Source organism: Enoplosus armatus, chromosome 16, assembly GCF_043641665.1.
Source record: "Enoplosus armatus isolate fEnoArm2 chromosome 16, fEnoArm2.hap1, whole genome shotgun sequence".
Lineage (NCBI taxonomy): Eukaryota > Metazoa > Chordata > Actinopteri > Centrarchiformes > Enoplosidae > Enoplosus > Enoplosus armatus.
In genome coordinates this window covers 21,165,633-21,185,122 of record NC_092195.1, presented here as the reverse complement: position 1 = coordinate 21,185,122, position 19,490 = coordinate 21,165,633, and the positions used below count along the sequence as shown (strand labels likewise).

At 40.1% G+C, this 19,490-nt stretch overlaps 2 protein-coding genes across 4 annotated transcripts; one reads left to right on the top strand and one right to left on the bottom strand.

Annotated features, from left to right (window-relative positions):
* Positions 1-279: 279 nt before the first annotated feature.
* Positions 280-13,608, top strand: vps52 (VPS52 subunit of GARP complex). 2 transcript variants are annotated; one of them, XM_070921257.1, is made up of 20 exons: positions 280-384; positions 962-1,040; positions 1,416-1,468; positions 1,819-1,894; positions 2,157-2,224; positions 2,716-2,891; positions 2,970-3,120; positions 3,594-3,694; positions 4,108-4,240; positions 4,376-4,433; positions 4,705-4,838; positions 5,839-5,994; positions 7,313-7,431; positions 7,646-7,769; positions 7,895-7,990; positions 8,617-8,724; positions 8,912-8,977; positions 10,041-10,152; positions 10,628-10,746; positions 10,847-13,608. In XM_070921257.1, the coding sequence occupies exons 1-20, from the start codon at positions 289-291 to the stop codon at positions 10,991-10,993; spliced, it is 2,172 nt and encodes a 723-aa protein (XP_070777358.1). In that variant the 5' UTR covers positions 280-288; the 3' UTR covers positions 10,994-13,608. The 2 variants fall into 2 exon arrangements, with proteins under 2 accessions (XP_070777358.1, XP_070777359.1); XM_070921258.1 differs by having other exon boundaries at positions 289-384; positions 959-1,040; positions 4,376-4,431; positions 4,703-4,838.
* igldcp (Ig-like domain-containing protein) lies at positions 12,718-18,875 on the bottom strand. Of its 2 annotated transcripts, none has more exons than XM_070921259.1 (7): positions 18,793-18,875; positions 17,692-17,735; positions 15,628-15,993; positions 15,345-15,435; positions 14,488-14,666; positions 14,153-14,206; positions 12,718-14,057 (listed from the first exon to the last, which is right to left on the bottom strand). In XM_070921259.1, exons 1-7 carry the CDS (start codon positions 18,816-18,818, stop codon positions 13,978-13,980), a joined length of 840 nt encoding a protein of 279 aa, XP_070777360.1. In that variant the 5' UTR covers positions 18,819-18,875; the 3' UTR covers positions 12,718-13,977. The 2 variants fall into 2 exon arrangements, with proteins under 2 accessions (XP_070777360.1, XP_070777361.1); XM_070921260.1 differs by having other exon boundaries at positions 14,153-14,183; positions 14,537-14,666.
* Between the last annotated feature and the right edge of the window lie 615 nt (positions 18,876-19,490).

The following is a 19,490-nucleotide window of genomic DNA, read 5'->3' as shown; positions in this document are numbered from 1 at the left end:
TGCTGGCGAACGGAAGTCAGTCCATCGCTTTCAGTCTGTCCGACAAGAAAGAAGACAAGAAACACCGGTTAAATTAATCCAACAAAAAGAACGATGTTAACGTAGTCACACGAAATAAATGCATCTAATCCGATGGATTTCTTTCGTGTTTATTTATCTCACACATTATATAACCATATTGATATCTTGTTCTGTTCATAAACGCAAGGACGCCTTTTCGTTTTCGGCGACGAAGAGGCGGAAGTTTACGTTTGTAGTTTTTTTGGTCGTTAGCGTAAATTCGCCGCAATGGCGGAGGGAGCTGCAACTGCTGTTGGGGCTGGTTCCGATGTAAACACAGCTGGAAACCCGACAGAAATCGCTATGGCGTATTTACAAGATGAGGTGACATTTGATTACTTCTATTTCAAATAGTTGTTTTGAAAAAACTAAACCAATCAACGGTTTATGCGCTCTTTCATTCCTGAGTCCTGTTAGCATTCATAACGAGAGGCTAGCATTATCAATGAAGTGTAACGTTAGATTTAGCTGACTGGAATGTGTCCTGCTAGATAACTTAAAATGTTGTGATAGTAAACAAGACCATGAGAAATTGTGTAATTTGACAAGGTGTATTCATGTAGCTTGAAGCTAATGTAGCTGTTAGCATTGTGTCCAAACACTGAAAAGCTCGATGATTTCCTGAATGTATCCTGTGACAACAAAGTGTAACGTCACTAGGCTTTTCCTGGTTGTAGCTTCACAAGTGTGAATATTTGTATCAGTATAAATTAAATGTCTTTAATGTTAAGAGAACCTTCTTCCCTATTTACTGACATGTTGCTGACTAAATGATTGATTGAGGAAGCAGTTGATCATGACAATAACTGTTGTAACCCTAAACATCCTTTACTCACATGTGTTAAAGGTAGAACGGCCACATCAGACAAATTCATTGATTATGTCTGTTTTTGTCTAGAAGACTGATGGAGACATCGCTACCCTCAACCTGGGAGAACTGGACCTCACCACTGATGAGTTTATCTTGGATGAAGTGGACAGTAAGGCGACATTTAGCATTAATATGTCTCATGTTGCGATCAGCATTCAAAGGAGAACCACACAGATGAATGGAGCGACCTTGTTGTCCTGACACCATCAGTATTGATACTTATATACACAATAAGTCATCAATACAGCCAAAGATTTGGTTGCCACATGCACATGTATTTTTTGACAACCTGCAGCAGCTCCTTGCATTTTTCTTAAAGCCACATATAGCCTTTTAAAACCTCCTACATGGAGGAAAATACAAGTTTAAATTCATAACAGTGCTCCTCAGTGAAGGTTTTGAAGAGAAGCTGCAGCCTGCTAAACACTGTCTGTTGTTGGATGTTTGTTTTGTCATGAACGCTGTTCCTCTTTGTCTCCTGCAGTTCACATCCAGGCCAACCTGGAAGATGACCTCGTGAAGGAGGCGCTCAAAACGGTAAGAATATCATGACACTAATGTTTGTCCTGGATTTAACAAGGAGGTCGGAGAGCTGATATATAATATTCAGCTGAATATTACCCATCATGGCTTCCTGTTGCTGTCTGTAAAACAGACGAGTTTACATGTTCAGCACCTGTTGTTGAATTTATATAATTTATCTGCTGTCACTGTCAATAGTAATCTTAAAACATAATAAGTTCAGTTTTTGTGAGATTAAGTGAGTGAGAAAACACTTTCTTGGGTTCATGAAACCAAATGAAATTCTAAAAAGTCAGTACTAAGCATGCTTTCCTCAGGTTTTCACATCTCAGCGTCTGTATTATAAATGATCTGTCTGTTTTCAGGGCGTTGACCTGCGACAGTACTCCAAACAGGTGGAGTCAGAGCTGCAGAGGATTGAACAGGCCTCCATCAAAGACTGTAACCTTTAAGTTTGAATGCCACAATGTTAAAACACACAAGAGAGAATTACAGCCACGATTTATTGAGGTTGTTGTTTTTTTTACTTGGGTCTCTTTTATTTATTATTCATATACATTCAGCTTTCGCCGTAATGTTTCAGGCTCCTTTAGGTTTTAGTTTTTATTGTAAACAGGTTTTATTTTATTCCTTTATTCGGGAGGGGATTGAAAATACACACACAGATCATCTGTTGTTGTTTTCCTGACTGTTCATCTGTCAGACATCAAGGAGAGTCAGAACATCGCTCTTCTGCACAACCAGATCACCGCCTGTGACTCCATACTGGAGGTAAGACAAGACGCCGTCATCCTTGTCCCACAATCCACTGCATGATGATGTCAGCGTGAGTCAGTAGAAGAGGACAGTAGATGTGGACGTCTGCATTTTATTTTGCTTTGCCTGCTCAGTTTACTTTACATCACATTAAAGTCTGACAGATAATGGACCAATCAGTGAACGTTTAGGTGATTATGTAACTTAGTGCCTCTGCAACTATGGTGGCCCTGAGAGCTCAACGCACTGCAACTTGAGAAAACATGCAAATGAAGAAAACATCTTCACCAATTTAACAGCACATGCAAAACAACAGAAACGCTGAAGTAGCCCAGACGACAACGGAAACTGTTTCCAGGGGACACTAAAAAGTGTTGCACACGGCTGGGATGCTGCTTGTATGGCAGCAATTTTTCTTTCAAAATAAGATAAGATGGAACTTAAATTATTTTGAAGTTATTTTTTCAACTTCAGAGTTGTTTCCTGTCTGTCCATTCGTCCACCAGCGCATGGAGGGCATGCTGAGCGGCTTCCAGAGCGACCTGTCCTCCATCAGCAGTGAGATCCAGACTCTGCAGCAGCAGTCGGTCAGCATGAACGTCCGGCTGAAGAACAGGCAGGCGGTACGCAGCCACCTCAGCCAGCTGGTGGACGAGCTGGTGGTGCCCGGAGCCATGATCTCGTAAGTGGGCCGGAGAGAGAGGTGGTTCAGAGCAGCTGTTGTAGAGTGTTTGTCTGACGTCGTCCCGTGTCGTCGCAGCACCATCCTGGACAGTCCCGTGACGGAGCAGGAGTTTCTGGAGCAGCTCCACGAACTCAACAACAAGATCAACTTCGCCAAAGAGCTGAGCTTCAGAGAGACGCTGGCCTGCTCCGACATCCAGGACATCGTCGACCGCCTCAAACTCAAGGTGAGACTCAGAGAGACAGAGGACATGTTAGTTCTTAATTCTTCACTTGGATAGAATAAAAAGGGTTCAAGTAATGATTATTATATTACATCCCACAGACTCCATCAAATGTCTTGTTTTGTTCAACCAACAGTCCAAAACCCCCAAATATTCAGTTTACTACAATATAAGACCAAGAAAACAAATCCTCACATGTGAGAACCTGGAAGCATCACATTGTTGGTATTTTTGCATGAAAAATGACTTCATCTTATGTCACACAGTTGCACATTTCATCTTTCTGATGAATTAATTGAGTAATTGTTGTATTTCTAAAAATAAGAGAAGGCAGTTGGATGAAAAACATCAGTAATCATAAACAAAGATGGAGATTTTTGTTTCTCTCTTTTCTTTTTAAAGACATTTAAATTTATCCTTCACAAGTCGAACTCTTGCTGACGTGAAACTACTTTAATATTTTTGCCCCCCCTCAGGCGGTGTCAAAGATCCGAGAGTTTATTCTTCAGAAGATCTACTCCTTCAGGAAGCCAATGACCAACTACCAGATCCCCCAGAACACTCTGCTGAAGTACAGGTGAGCCCGGCTGAACCCGCCTGTTCTCAGACTCACTCTGCAGAGACATTTTAGGCTTTAAAGATGATGCATGTATCGTCAGCTCCTCTTGTTTATTTAAGTTCTTCATTGCAAAAACAAAAAGTGACGTCCAGGAAGATGATTCAAAGTTGTCTTGTGGAACATTTTATGACTTGACACAGTTTAAGTTGCCTTTGAGTCTCAGCTTGACTACCTTGACTTTATGCACGGATATGATCATGTGAAGTTTCTGTTACTGCACTGCATTCGTTTTATTAGGGACCGATACAGCTGCAGTTTTGTGCCAATGACAACAGAGAATGTCTTTATAAGTAATCATTTCTTTCCTTTGTGGTGTGAGAAAGATCTCAGAAAGCTGCAGACATTCACACCTTTGCTTTTTCGTGCTGTAGGTTTTTCTACCAGTTCCTTTTGGCCAATGAGAGAACGGTTGCGAAGGAGATCAGAGACGAGTACGTGGACACGATGAGCAAGATTTACTTCAGCTACTTCAAGTCGTACAGCGGCAGGCTGCTCAAAGTGCAGGTCAGAGGATTCACCAGAATCAGCTGTATCTGGTCACGTGTGCTGTATTTACCCTCATTTACAGCTGACAGGTTCTCTTGTCTTCCTTGCATACAACCTTCCTGTTGAATAAAAACCTGATGTTTCTGTCTGCAGTATGAGGAGGTTGCAGACAAAGATGACCTGATGGGAGTCGAAGACACAGCCAAGAAAGATATCCTTTAAACTGTGTGTGTGTGTGTGTGTGTGTGTGTGTGTGTGTGTGTGTGTGTGTGTGTGTGTGTGTGTGTGTGTGTGTGTGCGCAGGCGTGTGCAGGCGCAGCTGGTTCATGTACATGCTCATCTAGTTCAGGTGTGTCTGTGCTGCACGTGTGGGCGTGTGACACACATACCAAACATAAGAACACTCAGATATCTGCTCATTAATGACTCCTGAGGGCACGACAACCCGACAACACGTGAAGCTCCTTGACTCCCTGCTGCAGGTTTCTTCTCTAAACCGTCTCTGAAGAGCAGGAACACCATCTTCACTCTGGGCCAGAGGGGGGCCATCCTGAGTCCTGCTGAGCTGGAGGGGCCGATCCTGGTCCCACATACAGCTCAGAGAGGAGACAGCAGGGTGAGACGTCGCCACCATTCAGAAATACAGAAAGGAAACTTCAGCAGCTCTGCTTTGTAGCAGTCACTAGGTTCACTTTGAGATACGTTCTTATTCTTTGAAACAAATGTCTTTTTTATGTAAATGTCATCACGATTTAGAAAAATTCTATATTTTATATAGATATATATATATATTACAATATTATTTACAAACGTAGCTGCAGGGATATTTATATCTGTTGCAACTTGCATGCAGAGATGCATTTTCATGTTCCTCCCCTGAACCTCTCTTACTTTTTTCTGTGCGTTTCTTTCCGTGTTTCGTGTTCTGAGGCGGATTCACTAAACTCTGAACTTGTCATAAATCTCTCGTTTCAGCCTGATGAACGTCACCTGTTCATGAGGAGAAGCGTATTCAGGAGATTTCATATTTAGCATAAGCAGTTTCATCATTAGGCTGTTTCTGCAGAAGTGTCGCTCATCAAAAACCTTACCAAAGAATAAAAAGAAGACTTTCACACAGATTCACAGTCAGAAAGTTTGGCGTTAGTCATTAATCAGAGAAGAGCTGCACTGACATGAAGAGCAAAAGTCTGACACGACGCTAGATGATAAAACCCGTCAGTGACTAATATGAGAGGTGGTCAGGTGGATGATATTACAGCCTACAGCAGGTGAAGTCACACTGTCAGGTGTTAAAACAGAGGAGGATGCTGGACCAAGACCTGCAGAAAGACTCTGACCTGACTACTAAACTGTAGAAGCTGCTGTAGTTCATTTCTGTATCATATTTAAACTCCAGATTAAAGTATATAAAAGATCGAAGTGTTTCCCCTGCGGAGAAAATGTCTACAGTGTCTGAAAGCGTAGCTTCACTCATCATTTAACCTACTGAGGCGTAGAAGCAAACTGTTGATGGACGCTGACATCTGGTGGCATCCTGAGAGATATTTTAGAATGAGACTTTAGACGAACCAGTGAGACGTTACAGATCGGCATGTCTCTGTCTCTGTCCTCAGTACCCCTATGAGACGTTGTTTCGCAGCCAGCACTACGCTCTGCTGGACAACGGCTGCAGAGAGTTCCTCTTCCTCTCTGACTTCTTCATGGTGGCAGGAAACTCCGCCCTCGACCTCTTCAACAGCATCATGGGAAAAACTCTCAGCATGTTCCTGGTACGAACAACGCGCCTCGCAGGTTTGATGCCTGCAGGTTTTCATCAAGTCCACTCAAAGCACGTTTATTCATATCTAATGTTAGTTTAAGAGAATCTGTACAACATGTGACAGTATGTATCCTGAAGCAGGACGTGTGTTACAGGTCTCAGGCTGAGAGCCTATAAACAGATAAGAATTCCTGTATAAACAGGAGAAATGATGAGACAGGCGACAACAGACGACTTCTTCATGCAGCTTCGCTCGGTAGAATTTATTTACACACATGAAAAATCATACTAAACTAAAATACCTTCAACTGTCACACAAACAAAATAACTCAAAACTGAAATGTACTGAAGCCGAACCTGTATTATCTCTCGACCATACATTTTTGTGCGCGCCACACATACTCTTCACAGTGTTAGTGTCCAGAACATTAGCAGCAAACTGTGATATACAATATTTATCAGCATTATATAGATACAACGCATTAATACAGCAGAGCGGATTGTTCCTTTAATATACAGATTATACAGGTGTAGAGATGTATGATATTCTGACAAAAGTGCAGAGAAGAGTACTGTGCAATAATGGAAATATGCATTGTATGCAAATATCCATGATGAGAAAAATAAGATACTGTAACACTGGCCCCGGCCTTTGTTCCTAATTCCCCCAGTTTAAGTGTATTTGCTCATATTTTAATGCAAAGCCTCCTTGTTTTAACATCTCCTCCTGATTTCTAACTGCATTATGCTGTTAACACAAACACAAATACTTCCTGTCTGTGTGTCTTAAAATCCCTCCAGAAACCAGTGAACAGAATCCCTTCATTTCCAAACAAGGCTTTTATTGTGAAACATTTGCAGGACCATGTTCTGGAAAATTCAGTGACTATCGCCATCTTATGGCACTTGTAAGTTACTACGAAATACAGTTTGGCTGGGACATTAACACCCACAGAGACTGAAGCCCAACACTAACTCTTTAGATCAACAAAGTGTTGAACAGCGTGATTATATTTATTAAATTAAAGCGACAGAAATGTACATTAAATCTAGTTGGCTTGCACATTGTATGCCCCGGCCATTATTTAGGAGCCGGCTTTAATTTGAGAATATACAGTCATTATTTGGTGCTGTTTTGGTCTGCTGTAAGACACTGTGTAATTGTTTGTTTACACACTTAAATAGTAATATGACGCATAACTGCAAAGACTGTCGTGTAAGGCTGCACAGGACTTCCTAAATGTAATTGTATATATGGGAGAGCCCAACGACATGGTGTCATGTTGTATCATTGAGTCCTGTTGTCTGTGTCTGCTCCGGTTCTGCAGAAGAGTATGTCCACGTATGTGTCCGACTGCTACGACAGCATCGCCGTCTTCCTGTGCATCCACATCATCCTGCGGTTCAGAGCCATCACCGCCAAGAGGAACATCCCAGCTCTCGACAAGTCAGCGCCCCGTTATTATTCCACCAGCTGACAAGAACACCTTATATTCCTGTTGTTGCTCGTGTCACAGGCAGGAGGAGCTGCACTGGAAACACTGCAGAGATGAAGCTGATATTAAAGAGTGTGTGTGTGTGTGTGTGTGTGTGTGTGTGTGTGTGTGTGTGTGTGTGTGTGTGTGTGTGTGTGTGTGTGTGTGTGTGTGTGTGTGTGTCAGGTACTGGGAGGCCGTGTTGGAGCTGCTGTGGCCGAGGTTTGAACTGATTCTGGAGATGAACATCCACAGTATCAGAAACACAGACCCTCAGAAACTGGGAGTACTGGACACCAGACCACACTACGTAGGTTTACACACACACACACACACACACACACACACACACACACACACACACACACACACGCACACACGCCTCATGTGTTTGATAACATGTTGCAGTGACGTGAGTGTGTTTGTGGGTTTCAGATCACTCGCCGTTATGCAGAGTTCTCGTCAGCCATCGTCAGCATCAACCAGACATTTCCCAACGAGAGAACACACACTCTGCTGGGACAGCTGCAGGTACAACACACACACACACACACACACACACACACACACTAATATAAAACCAAATGTCGGTGTTGACAAATGAAGTAACTAGCACAACAGTGAAGTTAAAGTATTCAAAATACCAATAATTATGTTACCAAAACATGATGGAGTGTATAAGTCAGTCACCAAGTAAAGATGTCAGTTAAATATATAACAAAACAAATACGTCAGTAAGAAGTAAAAAGATTTCAAACAGTCTGCATGATAAACGTTGTAGTAACTGGATTCCTTCAGAGGTCAGAGGTCAGTGAGGTCTGCAAGTTACCTGTGACAGAAGCAGCATTAGCTCTAATAGTAAAGATGGAGATTAACTGACCTTTTGAATTACCTTTTCTCAATAAATGGACCTTTTGCTAACTTCTCTTTGCTACAGTGGCTCAGAAAACAGCAGGTACCATTTTGTCATAAAACCTGTGTGTTGCAGGATTTTCCTGATGTTTGAACGAGCAGGCCGGCAGCGTCCTGTACCGGAGTCTAAAGATTCATGTTTGCAGTGTAACAAGTTCCATCGAAGTGGATGGAAATGTGCAGAAGTTAGCAGCAGACAAACTGAATTAGTCATAAATGATAAAACCTGAATATTTGTTTTCCAGGTTGAGGTGGAGAACTTTGTGTTAAAGATGGCGGCAGAGTTTCCCTCCAGAAGAGACCAGCTCATCTTCCTCATCAACAACTACGACATGATGCTCAGTGTCCTCATGGTGAGCTTCAGCACCTGCAGCACGTTCATGTCTTTGATTCGTCGTATTCAAACTGAGTCAAACATGTCATTTCCTTTTAGGTTCCATCATCATACCTGCCTGCTCTCTGTTATTCTCTGCTGTTGGAGATAATTAAAATATTCTACTTTTGGAAAAAAACTTGATTGTTTTACTCTCGTTTGTCCAGGAGAGGGCAGCAGACGACAGTAAAGAGGTGGAAGGTTTCCAACAGCTGCTTCTGGCCAGGACGCAGGTAAACATCACAGAGGCATTATGGGAAATCTGAGCCCAGACAAGAAAAGGGAGTGTAACAGGAGTTTCATTTTAACACACTTACAGGTACATTAAAAGTGTTAATTGACTCTAGCAACAGCTCAATACTTTGACTCAAATTTCAGCTGTGAAACAGCAGAAACTGGTTGAATGGTGTGAGGCTCACAGTGGAACAGCACAGGAGGTCATATCAGTAGATTTAGTCAGTAGATCACTGTCGCTTTGGCATCACTTAGCATTCTCAGTACCTTTTTAGTTTAAAACGTTCGTGTTACATTTTTCCATTTGTTTTTTTTTAACATTTATTTAATGCAGCATATATATATATATATATATATATATATATATATATATATATGCATGTATGTATATGTATGTATATATATGTATATATATATGTATGTATATATATGTATGTATGTATATATATGTATGTATATATATGTATATATGTATATGTATGTATATGTATATATGTATGTATATATGTATATGTATATATGTATGTGTATATGTATATATGTATGTATATATGTATATATATGTATATATGTATGTGTATATGTATATATGTTTGTATGTATATATGTTTGTATGTATATATGTTTGTATGTATATATGTATGTATATATGTACATATGTATGTATATGTATGTGTGTGTATATATATGTATGTATATATATGTATATATGTATGTATATATGTATATATATGTGTATATATATATGTATATGTGTGTATATGTGTATATGTATATGTGTATATATATATGTATATGTGTGTATATATATATATGTGTATATATATATATATGTATATGTGTATATATATATGTATATGTGTGTGTATATATATATATATATGTATATATATATATATATGTATATGTGTATATATATATATATATATGTATATATATATGTATATGTGTATATATGTTTGTGTGTGTGTATACTTTGCAGTCTAAGCAAATTAACTTGTGTATTCTTTTGATTAAATATGACATAAGTGAAAATGACCTGGATCATGTTTTCTCCTGCAGGAGTTTATCGAGGAGATTCTGTCTCCTCCCTTCGGAGGGATGATCGCCTTCGTGAAGGAGGCCGAGGCTTTGATGGAGAAAGGGCAGCTGGACCGACTAAAGAACGAGGAAGGTGAGAGGAGGCGAATGTTTGATATTTTTCTTTTAAATGTACATTTTATTGACAGGTTTAAGTGTGTTTACAGATAGGAATCACACTCGATCTTCTGCACTCACCCGTTTCCTGTTTAAATCCACACCCAACATCCTGACTCATAAATTGCAGCAATTACATTTCATGGTTCAGTTTTGTTTTACAGAGTAATGAAGAGCTTTCACTCATGAGCGTTCAACTGTCCTCTGTTTCGTTTCTCCTCCGTCACTCTGAGGCTGCAGAATTTCTCCCTTCAGCTTCCCACATCTGTTTTTTTCACACTCATCGGCCGGTTTCACATCACACAGTCTCCCTCGCATGTAAAAGAAAGGAAACCAGCTGACTCTGTTTATAGAGGAAAACATGACCAACCTGAAACTGTGTCATGAGACACCATCAAAGATTTCAATAACTTGACATGTGTTTAACTTCACTGTGTGTGTCTCTGCTGCAGCTCGCATCATTCAGCTGGTTAGGGGGTTTTCCAGTACGTGGAAACAGTCAGTGGAGTCGATGAGTCAAGACGTCATGAGGTCCTTCACCAACTTCAAAAATGGAACCAGCATCATACAGGTGAGACAGCAGATGTCTTATTTAGAAAAACCTGGATATTACAGTCTTATTGAGTGGCTTTCATGAAATAAGTCATGAACACTTCCTCTTTCTGCTGCAGGGCGCTCTGACCCAGCTGATCCAGTACTACCACGGCTTCCACAAGGTCCTGAACCAGCCGACGTTCCGCAGCCTGGCCGTCCGCTCCGAGCTCATCAACCTGCACCACCTCATGGTGGAGGTGAAGAAGCACAAACCCAACTTCTAACAGGGCAGCTTCGTCAGCGTAAAACTCCCCGGTAAACATCTGCTTCATTAACAAAACACAGACTGGTTGTTTTTGAAACGTGATACCTGAAAACACCTGGAGTCTGGAGGTGTTGGTTCCCTCCAGTTTCCTCTCAGCCGAGGAACACAAGTCATACTGTAAATTCTTGAAAGCGTTAACAAAGCAAGATTTTCCCTCCCGCTGAGGAACAAGTCGTATAGATCAGGAAGGTTGTACACAGAGAAACACGCTGATGTCCTCGCCGGCTATGAACCGAGTCATCGAGTCCAAACATCTAAAGTGCTGAAATGTGGAAAACAATGAAATAACCCTAATAATAATCAGGCTGTACGACCACTGCTTTAATTAAATAATCAAGTTACAATCCTTCAGATTTCAGTCCTGGTTGGTTTGGGAACTGGTGCATCTGTTTATGGTGCATCCAAACAAACAAACTTGAGTTGTTTTAATGATAAAGTCCGTCAATAATTTACCTTTTTCCATCAAGTCAGCGACCTCCATCTGAGTAGTTTTCCACTCTACAGCAGGACACAGTGAAAGGAGTTGGTTATGTTTCTGAGGAGTTGGAGGTGCAGCTCTTCATCGAGCAGCACACTGTGCTGATCCTGACTCTTTGTCTTGTTCTGTAGACACATTTTTAATGAACGACGGCGGGCAGTGCTAACCTCTGTTGTGTCTAATGTTGTGTTAGCATGAGCAGTAAGTTAATCCAGCTCTGATCCGTCTGCAGGAGAGTGAACAGTGAGGCTGATATAACAAACAGTAACACTGAATCACATGTTGCAGCACTTCTGTCAATCCCTCGTGTGTGTCAAGGTCACTTCCGAGTCCAGTGTGGGAATGGCAGACCCCGCCACCAACAATGAAAACTACTACATGGGGAGGTGAAAAAGGCCAACTATAAGGAGAAGCATTATATCTTAAATTACTAGTGTAATTGATGATGAAAATATAAAAACAGGCTGTCAGCTTGTCCATGGGCCAAAGAATTTGGACTTTCATCATGAAACACAAACAGACATGATTGTTTTTCTTTTGTCTTTGTTTTTTTTTTATTTAATCCAGAAGAAGAACTCATACACTGATAAGATTTGATTTATAACTCTGCACTAGTGAACACATTACTTGAAAAACACGTAGTTTTTTTGTCCATCTGTGGTGCAGCTTCAGATGCAGGAGACATTAAAGGAGAAAGCTGGTGATATTCTGTTTTTCTTATTGTCATCAAATCGCATGAAAAGACCCAAACCACCAACATGTCAGTCCGTCTCTCAATACTTTTGACTTCCTGTCTGTGGCTCTCAGCTCCAAGCCCATTGTTTCCTGCTGAAGACTATCTTTAAATCTTTGAGTAAACTCATAAAACAGCTGCTCGCTGTAGTTTTTATCAAACAAACATTTGCATTTGTTGGGGACTATTTTTAGCGGTGGATGAATCCACATTTGGTACATTAGTGAGTATTTGGGGCAGCAGGACAGTGTATGTGGGATGGAATCAATATATATATATATATATATATATATATATTAAAAATATTGAATATCACCAGACTTTAAGTTAGTTATTACACACTGAAGTTGTCGTGTGCCTTTGCTCTTTTATTTAGCTGGACAGTTCATCGTGTTCGATTATTTGTGAATCTGTATGTGAAGTCATTCCAGTGTGAACCAACAGTTTAACAATGAATAACAGAAATACGACGTGATTGTGCTTGCTTGTTTTATTTTCATCTCCTTATGAGATTTTAGATGGACTTATTTGAAATACAAACTATAACAATGTCATCACTTTGTATAGAAACCAAATATACGTTATTTCTAAATACTGTTCATTCAACCAATCACATCACACCTAAAAAGGCCACAACACATTTTACATTACTGTTGATCTTCATTGAAGTTAAATAAACCTGTGGCTGGCTGGAGGACAGGAAATCAGTCTCATTACAATCTAATACATTTGTATTTAATAGGTTAAAATATGCAAAAAAATACCAGTTAGTAGTGGTTAAACAATACGTGAGAGTGAATCTATATTGACATAAAGCAAGCTTTGTATTTACAGTTTTACTGTCCAAACCAGCTCCTATTTAACACAGATCGTTAATCACGTCCTAATGATTTTCAGTTTTGTGTTAAACTAAGTGAAAAGTGTTCCTGTACACTTTCATCTCATAAAGACTCGGGAGCTACTTTGGATACTGCAGCAGCATCTGTACAATTTACTTGCTACATTGAAAATAATGAATAACATACACATTTCCACAGAGAGTCTGATTTTGTTCACAGTTTTGAGCTTTAAACCCTCCAAATTAAGAAGTTTATGTAGTTATTTTTACACTTGCATGGTCAAATTAGATGCAGCTTATTAACTGACCTTTAGAGCTGGTGGTAGGTGTATTTCTATACTTCAGATAGAGCCAGGCTAGCTGTTTCCCTGTGCTCCCAGTCTTAATGCTATGCTAGGCTAGTCACCTCATGACTCCAGCTCCATATTTAATGGACTGAAGTGAAAGTGTATGTCAATGTTTTATACGTCTGTTAAGCTGGTGTTTAGAAACGCTGTTGTTAAACGGCGACTGCCATTTGCTGCCAACAGGGTTTATAAACACCAGCTGGTGATAGAAAACTATGTTCACAGATGTTAAGGAGATAAATACAGGTGGTCTTAATGTTCTCATCATCTCACCTCAACTCAAATGTTGACATATTTCTTTGAAGACATTTTGAAGACACGTTTGTCAGCCTGTCGAACAAAAATACAAACTTTTCTTTACTCAAACTACATCTCACACACTCGGATCTTCACTCTGTACTGAACTTACACGAGTCCACACACAGCTCACCTGGTTCATCAGAAATATCATTTCAAACACGATGATATCTCACAGAAAGAGAACATTTGTATTGTTGGTTATAGTGTATGCAGTTTTTTTTTTATATCTTTGGAGGAAGGACATTTCTCAGAGATGAAGAATTTGCAAACTTGTGACAAGAACAGACAAGATGAGAAGAGCTGAACAGCTGCTTTTGGCAGCGTCATCTGGAAAGATATCAAAGGTGGAGATCGAGGGTTATTCCAGGTCAACATCTTTCCTCTGGTTCATTTGTCAGAATAGAAATCTTGTCTTTTCTCACCTGTTGGTACTTGATTTTCCTGAATCTGGTGGACTTTGAGAGACGTGGACTTTTCTGCGAAATAGTGAATGATCATGTCAGTTACATGTGGTGATAATCAGGCAAATCCTAATTCAACACCTCATTTGAAAACATGGGACACTTTCTCCATTTAAAGTTTATGAAGCAAAACCTGAAAGGCCACTTTACCAGTTTTCAACTGTACATGTAACAATAGAAGAGAAAACTTTTCAACAAAACATTTCCAGGTTTTAGTCTGTTCCCTGATCAATTATAGAAACAGTTGAAGATCGACGAATAGGTGAATGCACCAGGAGGTAAAGAAGGCCCCTCACCCTCCACAGAGAGCTGCACAGTGCTGACAGCGAGGCCATGTTCATCCAGAACTTTGTACGTTCCATCGTCTGAGCTCTTTAACTTCTTTATTGTCAGCTGCTCTCTCAGAGGATGTTTCTCCAGACGCTGACTGTCCTCATCCCCCCTCATCCACAGGTCCGACCACTCTGAGCTGTTCCTGTGGAGGACAGTTCAGTAACTGAGGGCATGAGGCAAAAACTTCAAAACAAGACTTAAAGCCTGCCAGAGCCTCCTAGAGACTGCAATGTGCTCAGTATATATGATGTAAAAAATCTTCTAAACTTAGATATTTATTGTGGGTTGATGGTTAAGCTCAACGACAGAAATATGGAGGTCATCAAAATGATGCGGTTTACTTTTCACGAAGGACAACTATTTGTGCTGCATGTACAAGCAACAAAGACAGCAGCCAGCTGGGCGTCCTGCAGTGACTCATAAATGTTGGGTTTACTCTGTAGAAAAGCAGTTGTACGTATAAATACGACATTGTGTGTCCTGTGTCTGCCGTGGAGCTAACAAAAAGAAGTGCAGTGCATGTCCCAGCAAAGGATTGACTGTAATATTTGCTTATGATCATGACCTCTGTAAAATGTTTACGGTACACAACAAGATCTACCTACTTTGGAAAATTCTCCTACATACTAATTTTTCCTTATTTAGCCTCCATTTTGTTTTGAGTCTTGGGGGGGAAACAATCAGAATAGCAGAGCTGAGAAGAAAATAAGAGATGAAAGTGGGTGAAGAGAAATGAAGAGTCTCCTTGAGAGCATACATGAGGAAAAGATGGAGACGTGACTGAAGGCAAATCTTGTTTTTTAATTTATTTTAAGCTCACCTGCCCTGGAAGACCACTCTCACAGAGTGACGAGTGTGGAGATCCAGAACTAAGTCCTCACCTGGACCTTGAGACTGAAGGGATTTGTGGTCTAACAGGGAAAACAAAAACAAATTCATCAACATTCAAGATCAAAACCATCCAGAGCAAAGACATCAGCATTATTAAAGACAAATAAAAAAAGTTATAAGAGTAGACAACATGAGAAAAGAAGACAGGCGAGGAAAATGGAACAAAAACCAAAGAAAAGAAAAAGAATAGAAAGACTAAACCAAAAACTAACCAAAAACAGACAGCTTGACACTCTGAATGAAGACCTTGGTTTTCTTGGACCTCAGTCCATCCACCACCATGAAGCTCTCATATCTCCCTGCGTCTCCAATCTGAACGTCATTGATGATCAGGGAACAATCCCCCGACTCGAGCCTCTCCTCAGGAACCTCCACCCGGCCCACAAACTCCTCCGCCTGCCACTTCAGCTCTCCCCGCAGCTCGAACACGGTGTCGGCTGGGGTCATCCACTGGATGTGGCAGACGGACGGGGCCGCCTCCCCCAGGCGAGACTTCCAGCTGCAGGGAAGGACCGCCTGGTTTCCCACACTGGAGATGACGAGCTGGGAATGGGCGATGGAGGACAGGGAAGAGGAGTCTGGAGCAGAGAGACATTGAATGAGTTCCATGAATGAGTTGAAGGCCCAAAGAAGTCAAATTATCCAATAATTCAGTTTTTTCTTCTTTGTTCCCCCATTAATCATCTCAGGACCCCTCAGATTTATCTGGTGACCGACCCCTAAATGGTAAATGGTCTCACTTATATAGCGCTTTTCAACCTTCACGGTTCCCAAAGCGCTTTACAGTTAGGCCTCATTCACCCATTCACACACTGATGGCGACTGAGCTGCCATGCAAGGTGCTGGTCTCCATCAGGAGCAACTTAGGGTTCAGTGTCTTGATCAAGGACACTTCGAACCCCCAACCCACTCTACAGTGCTAAAAACTGCACCACCATGCCCCTAGGTTGGGAACCACTGGACTACAGTAGCTAACTGTATATAAAGCAGTTAAACTAGCTAACTGTATATAAAGCAGTTAAACTAGCTAACCGTATATAAAGCCGTTAAACTAGCTAACTGTATATAAAGCAGTTAAATTAGCTAACTGTATATAAAGCAGTTAAATTAGCTAACTGTATATAAAGCAGTTAAACTAGCTAACTGTATATAAAGCAGTTAAACTAGCTAACTGTGTATAAAGCAGTTAAAACTAGCTAACTGTATATAAAGTAGTTAAATTAGCTAACTGTATATAAAGCAGTTAAATTAGCTAACTGTATATAAAGCAGTTAAACTAGCTAACTGTGTATAAAGCAGTTAAATTAGCTAACTATATAAAGCAGTTAAATTAGCTAACTGTATATAAAGTAGTTAAAACTAGCTAACTGTATATAAAGTAGTTAAACTAGCTAACTGTATATATAGCAGTTAAAACTAGCTAACTGTATATAAAGTAGTTAAATTAGCTAACTGTATATATAGCAGTTAAAATTAGCTAACTGTATATAAAGTAGTTAAACTAGCTAACTGTATATATAGCAGTTAAAACTAGCTAACTGTATATAAAGTAGTTAAATTAGCTAACTGTATATAAAGCAGTTAAAATTAGCTAACTGTATATAAAGCAGTTAAACTAGCTAACTGTATATAAAGCAGTTGAATTAGCTAACTGTATATAAAGTAGTTAAAACTAGCTAACTGTATATATAGCAGTTAAAATTAGCTAACTGTATATAAAGTAGTTAAACTAGCTAACTGTATATATAGCAGTTAAAACTAGCTAACTGTATATAAAGTAGTTAAATTAGCTAACTGTATATAAAGCAGTTAAAATTAGCTAACTGTATATAAAGCAGTTAAACTAGCTAACTGTATATAAAGCAGTTGAATTAGCTAACTGTATATAAAGTAGTTAAAACTAGCTAACTGTATATATAGCAGTTAAAATTAGCTAACTGTATATAAAGTAATCAGTGTTGACTTTTAAAACCAGTTTAAAATGATATCACAGAACATTTTGTCTCCTCAGAGTCCACTGCAGCATCCATGATGTATAAAATATTCAAAGTGAATTTTATTAAGACATGATATGATTGTTTTCTGTGACTCGTGCTGTTGCATTAGTTCCTTTGCTTCCGACAGTTATTAGCTCAAACCTCAGTTAACGCTGAGATACGATGACCTCTAATGGTGTTTAGGTGATGTCTGCAGAACACAGCAGCTGCTAGTAGACTCAACAACAGCTGCTGGACACAACAGTGTGTGTGTGTGTGTGTGTGTGTGTGTTAACTCACCAACTAAACTGCCAACCAGGAAACATTGTAGATGTATGAAAAACCTGGAAGAACAACAGGATTCATGAGAAAAAAGCAGCGACCTCCTTCTTCACATATTCACATACATCCTAACAAATAAATAAGCTTTTATATGAGTTTTAAAGTCAAGTAATTAGGATACAACAGCAGAGGGAAGTTGACTTTATTCATCATGAGATCATTTTAAAGCATATGAGATTTAGTGATGCTTTATGAACATTTGGACGTTTTATTGTTTATTATATTCTTTGGCTTGCTGCAAAAATAGCAAGCGAGCGCAACGTGGCCCCAAAAAGCGCTACAAGGACACCCTGGAAGCCTCCTGGGGAGGAGCTTTGGATTTGACCCGGAAAGCTGGGAAAGTCCTCGGAGAAGAAAAGTCCAGGACGGTGCAGACCTGTTGAAGAGGCAGCATTGCTAATCTGCCAAGAAAGGACTTGTGGCTGCACCTCAGAGCTCTACATCCTCCCTGACCTGTCCAGAGGTCTGGGTCAAGGTCTGGGTCTGTCCAGAGGGCTGGGTCTGTCCAGAGGTCTGGGTCAAGGTCTGGGTCTGTCCAGAGGGCTGCCCTGGTCATCATCAACCATGATGTGTATATATACACACACACACAGATCTACACTGTTGGTTAAAAGAGTGAAGTAGGTTTTAAATATATGGATCTTATTTACACAACATATAATAAGGCGTCCTGAGTCTTGAGCCAGTAAGAAGGTGTTCTTCTGTTACACTGCTTTAATGAGGGTAACTGAGTCTAACTGAGCTGAACGAGACAGTAAGTTTCGTTTCCGGACGCTGGTTGATTTCCTCAGTAATGAAACTACCGCAGGGTGTCATTAGATGCGGGTTTCTGTCCCTTGCGGTTTGCAGCATCACGCAGCCCCGCTGACAGACTCCTGCGGAACCTGAACACAAGCAGCTGAAAAACCTCAATATGCTCAGTTTTCCACCCTGCAGCCGGACAGCTTGTTTAGAAAGCTGCGTCTGACGCACAGATATGTGGGAAATAAAAAGAAAATAATAATTAAGAGGTGTAAAAACTCGGCGTTGAGTTTCAAAATAAAGTGTAACGTTTCTTACCAGTGTCGCGTCCGGATTGTTTCCATGATGTCTGCTGTTTGGAAACTTTGTCCAGTCCTCTCCTCTGTCCTCTCCTCTGTCCTCACGTACCTGACGGAGTCTGTTTTGACACTCAGCCGACATCACAATTTATGACGCTCTCCACCCACTTCCGGTCTGCGTGTAACAAAATAAAAGCGCCATTTTTTCCCCCCCTTGATGGTTATTTTCAAAGTGACAGGTGGATGAAAAATGGGTTAAAAATGAAATAATTATCAAAATGTTTTTGACCTAATTTAATCTGTTGCTTTTTGTGAAGCACTTTGCAAGTAAAGATGATTAATTATCAGTGAAGGAAACGTTAGTTTAAAGTTTAAAGATACACACACCAAGTGTTAACTGGCAACAGGTCATTCATTTCATTTTATATGATTAGGAAATATGAAATGTCAATCAAATATAATGTAGTAGTAGTAATAATATAATAATAATAATGATATAATAATAATAATAATAATAATTCTGTTTTTGAGCATCACTGGAAACAATTCGTGAAATTTCTGGCTTCTCCAGCAGATCTAGTCATTTTGATAATTATTTGTTCCAACAAGTGAACCTTTTGTTCTCACGGGGGGAAAAAAGACTGGGGATTTCTTTTCTCCTTTAAAACCACATGGGACATTTTGTTTGGCTTTTATTTTGAAGTATTTCCTGGTTAT

Coding starts and splice junctions, on each gene's coding strand:
- vps52 (XM_070921258.1), top strand. CDS start 289: ATGGCGGAGGGAGCTGCAACTGCTGTTGGGGCTGGTTCCGATGTAAAC. Junction 2,892..2,969: donor GTGCCCGGAGCCATGATCTC/GTAAGTGGGCCG, acceptor GTGTCGTCGCAG/CACCATCCTGGACAGTCCCG. Junction 4,241..4,375: donor GCAGGCTGCTCAAAGTGCAG/GTCAGAGGATTC, acceptor TTCTGTCTGCAG/TATGAGGAGGTTGCAGACAA.
- igldcp (XM_070921259.1), bottom strand. CDS start 18,818: ATGGAAACAATCCGGACGCGACACTG. Junction 15,994..17,691: donor CCTGGTTGGCAGTTTAGTTG/GTGAGTTAACAC, acceptor TCTCTGCTCCAG/ACTCCTCTTCCCTGTCCTCC. Junction 14,207..14,487: donor TGTGCAGCTCTCTGTGGAGG/GTGAGGGGCCTT, acceptor ACTATTTCGCAG/AAAAGTCCACGTCTCTCAAA.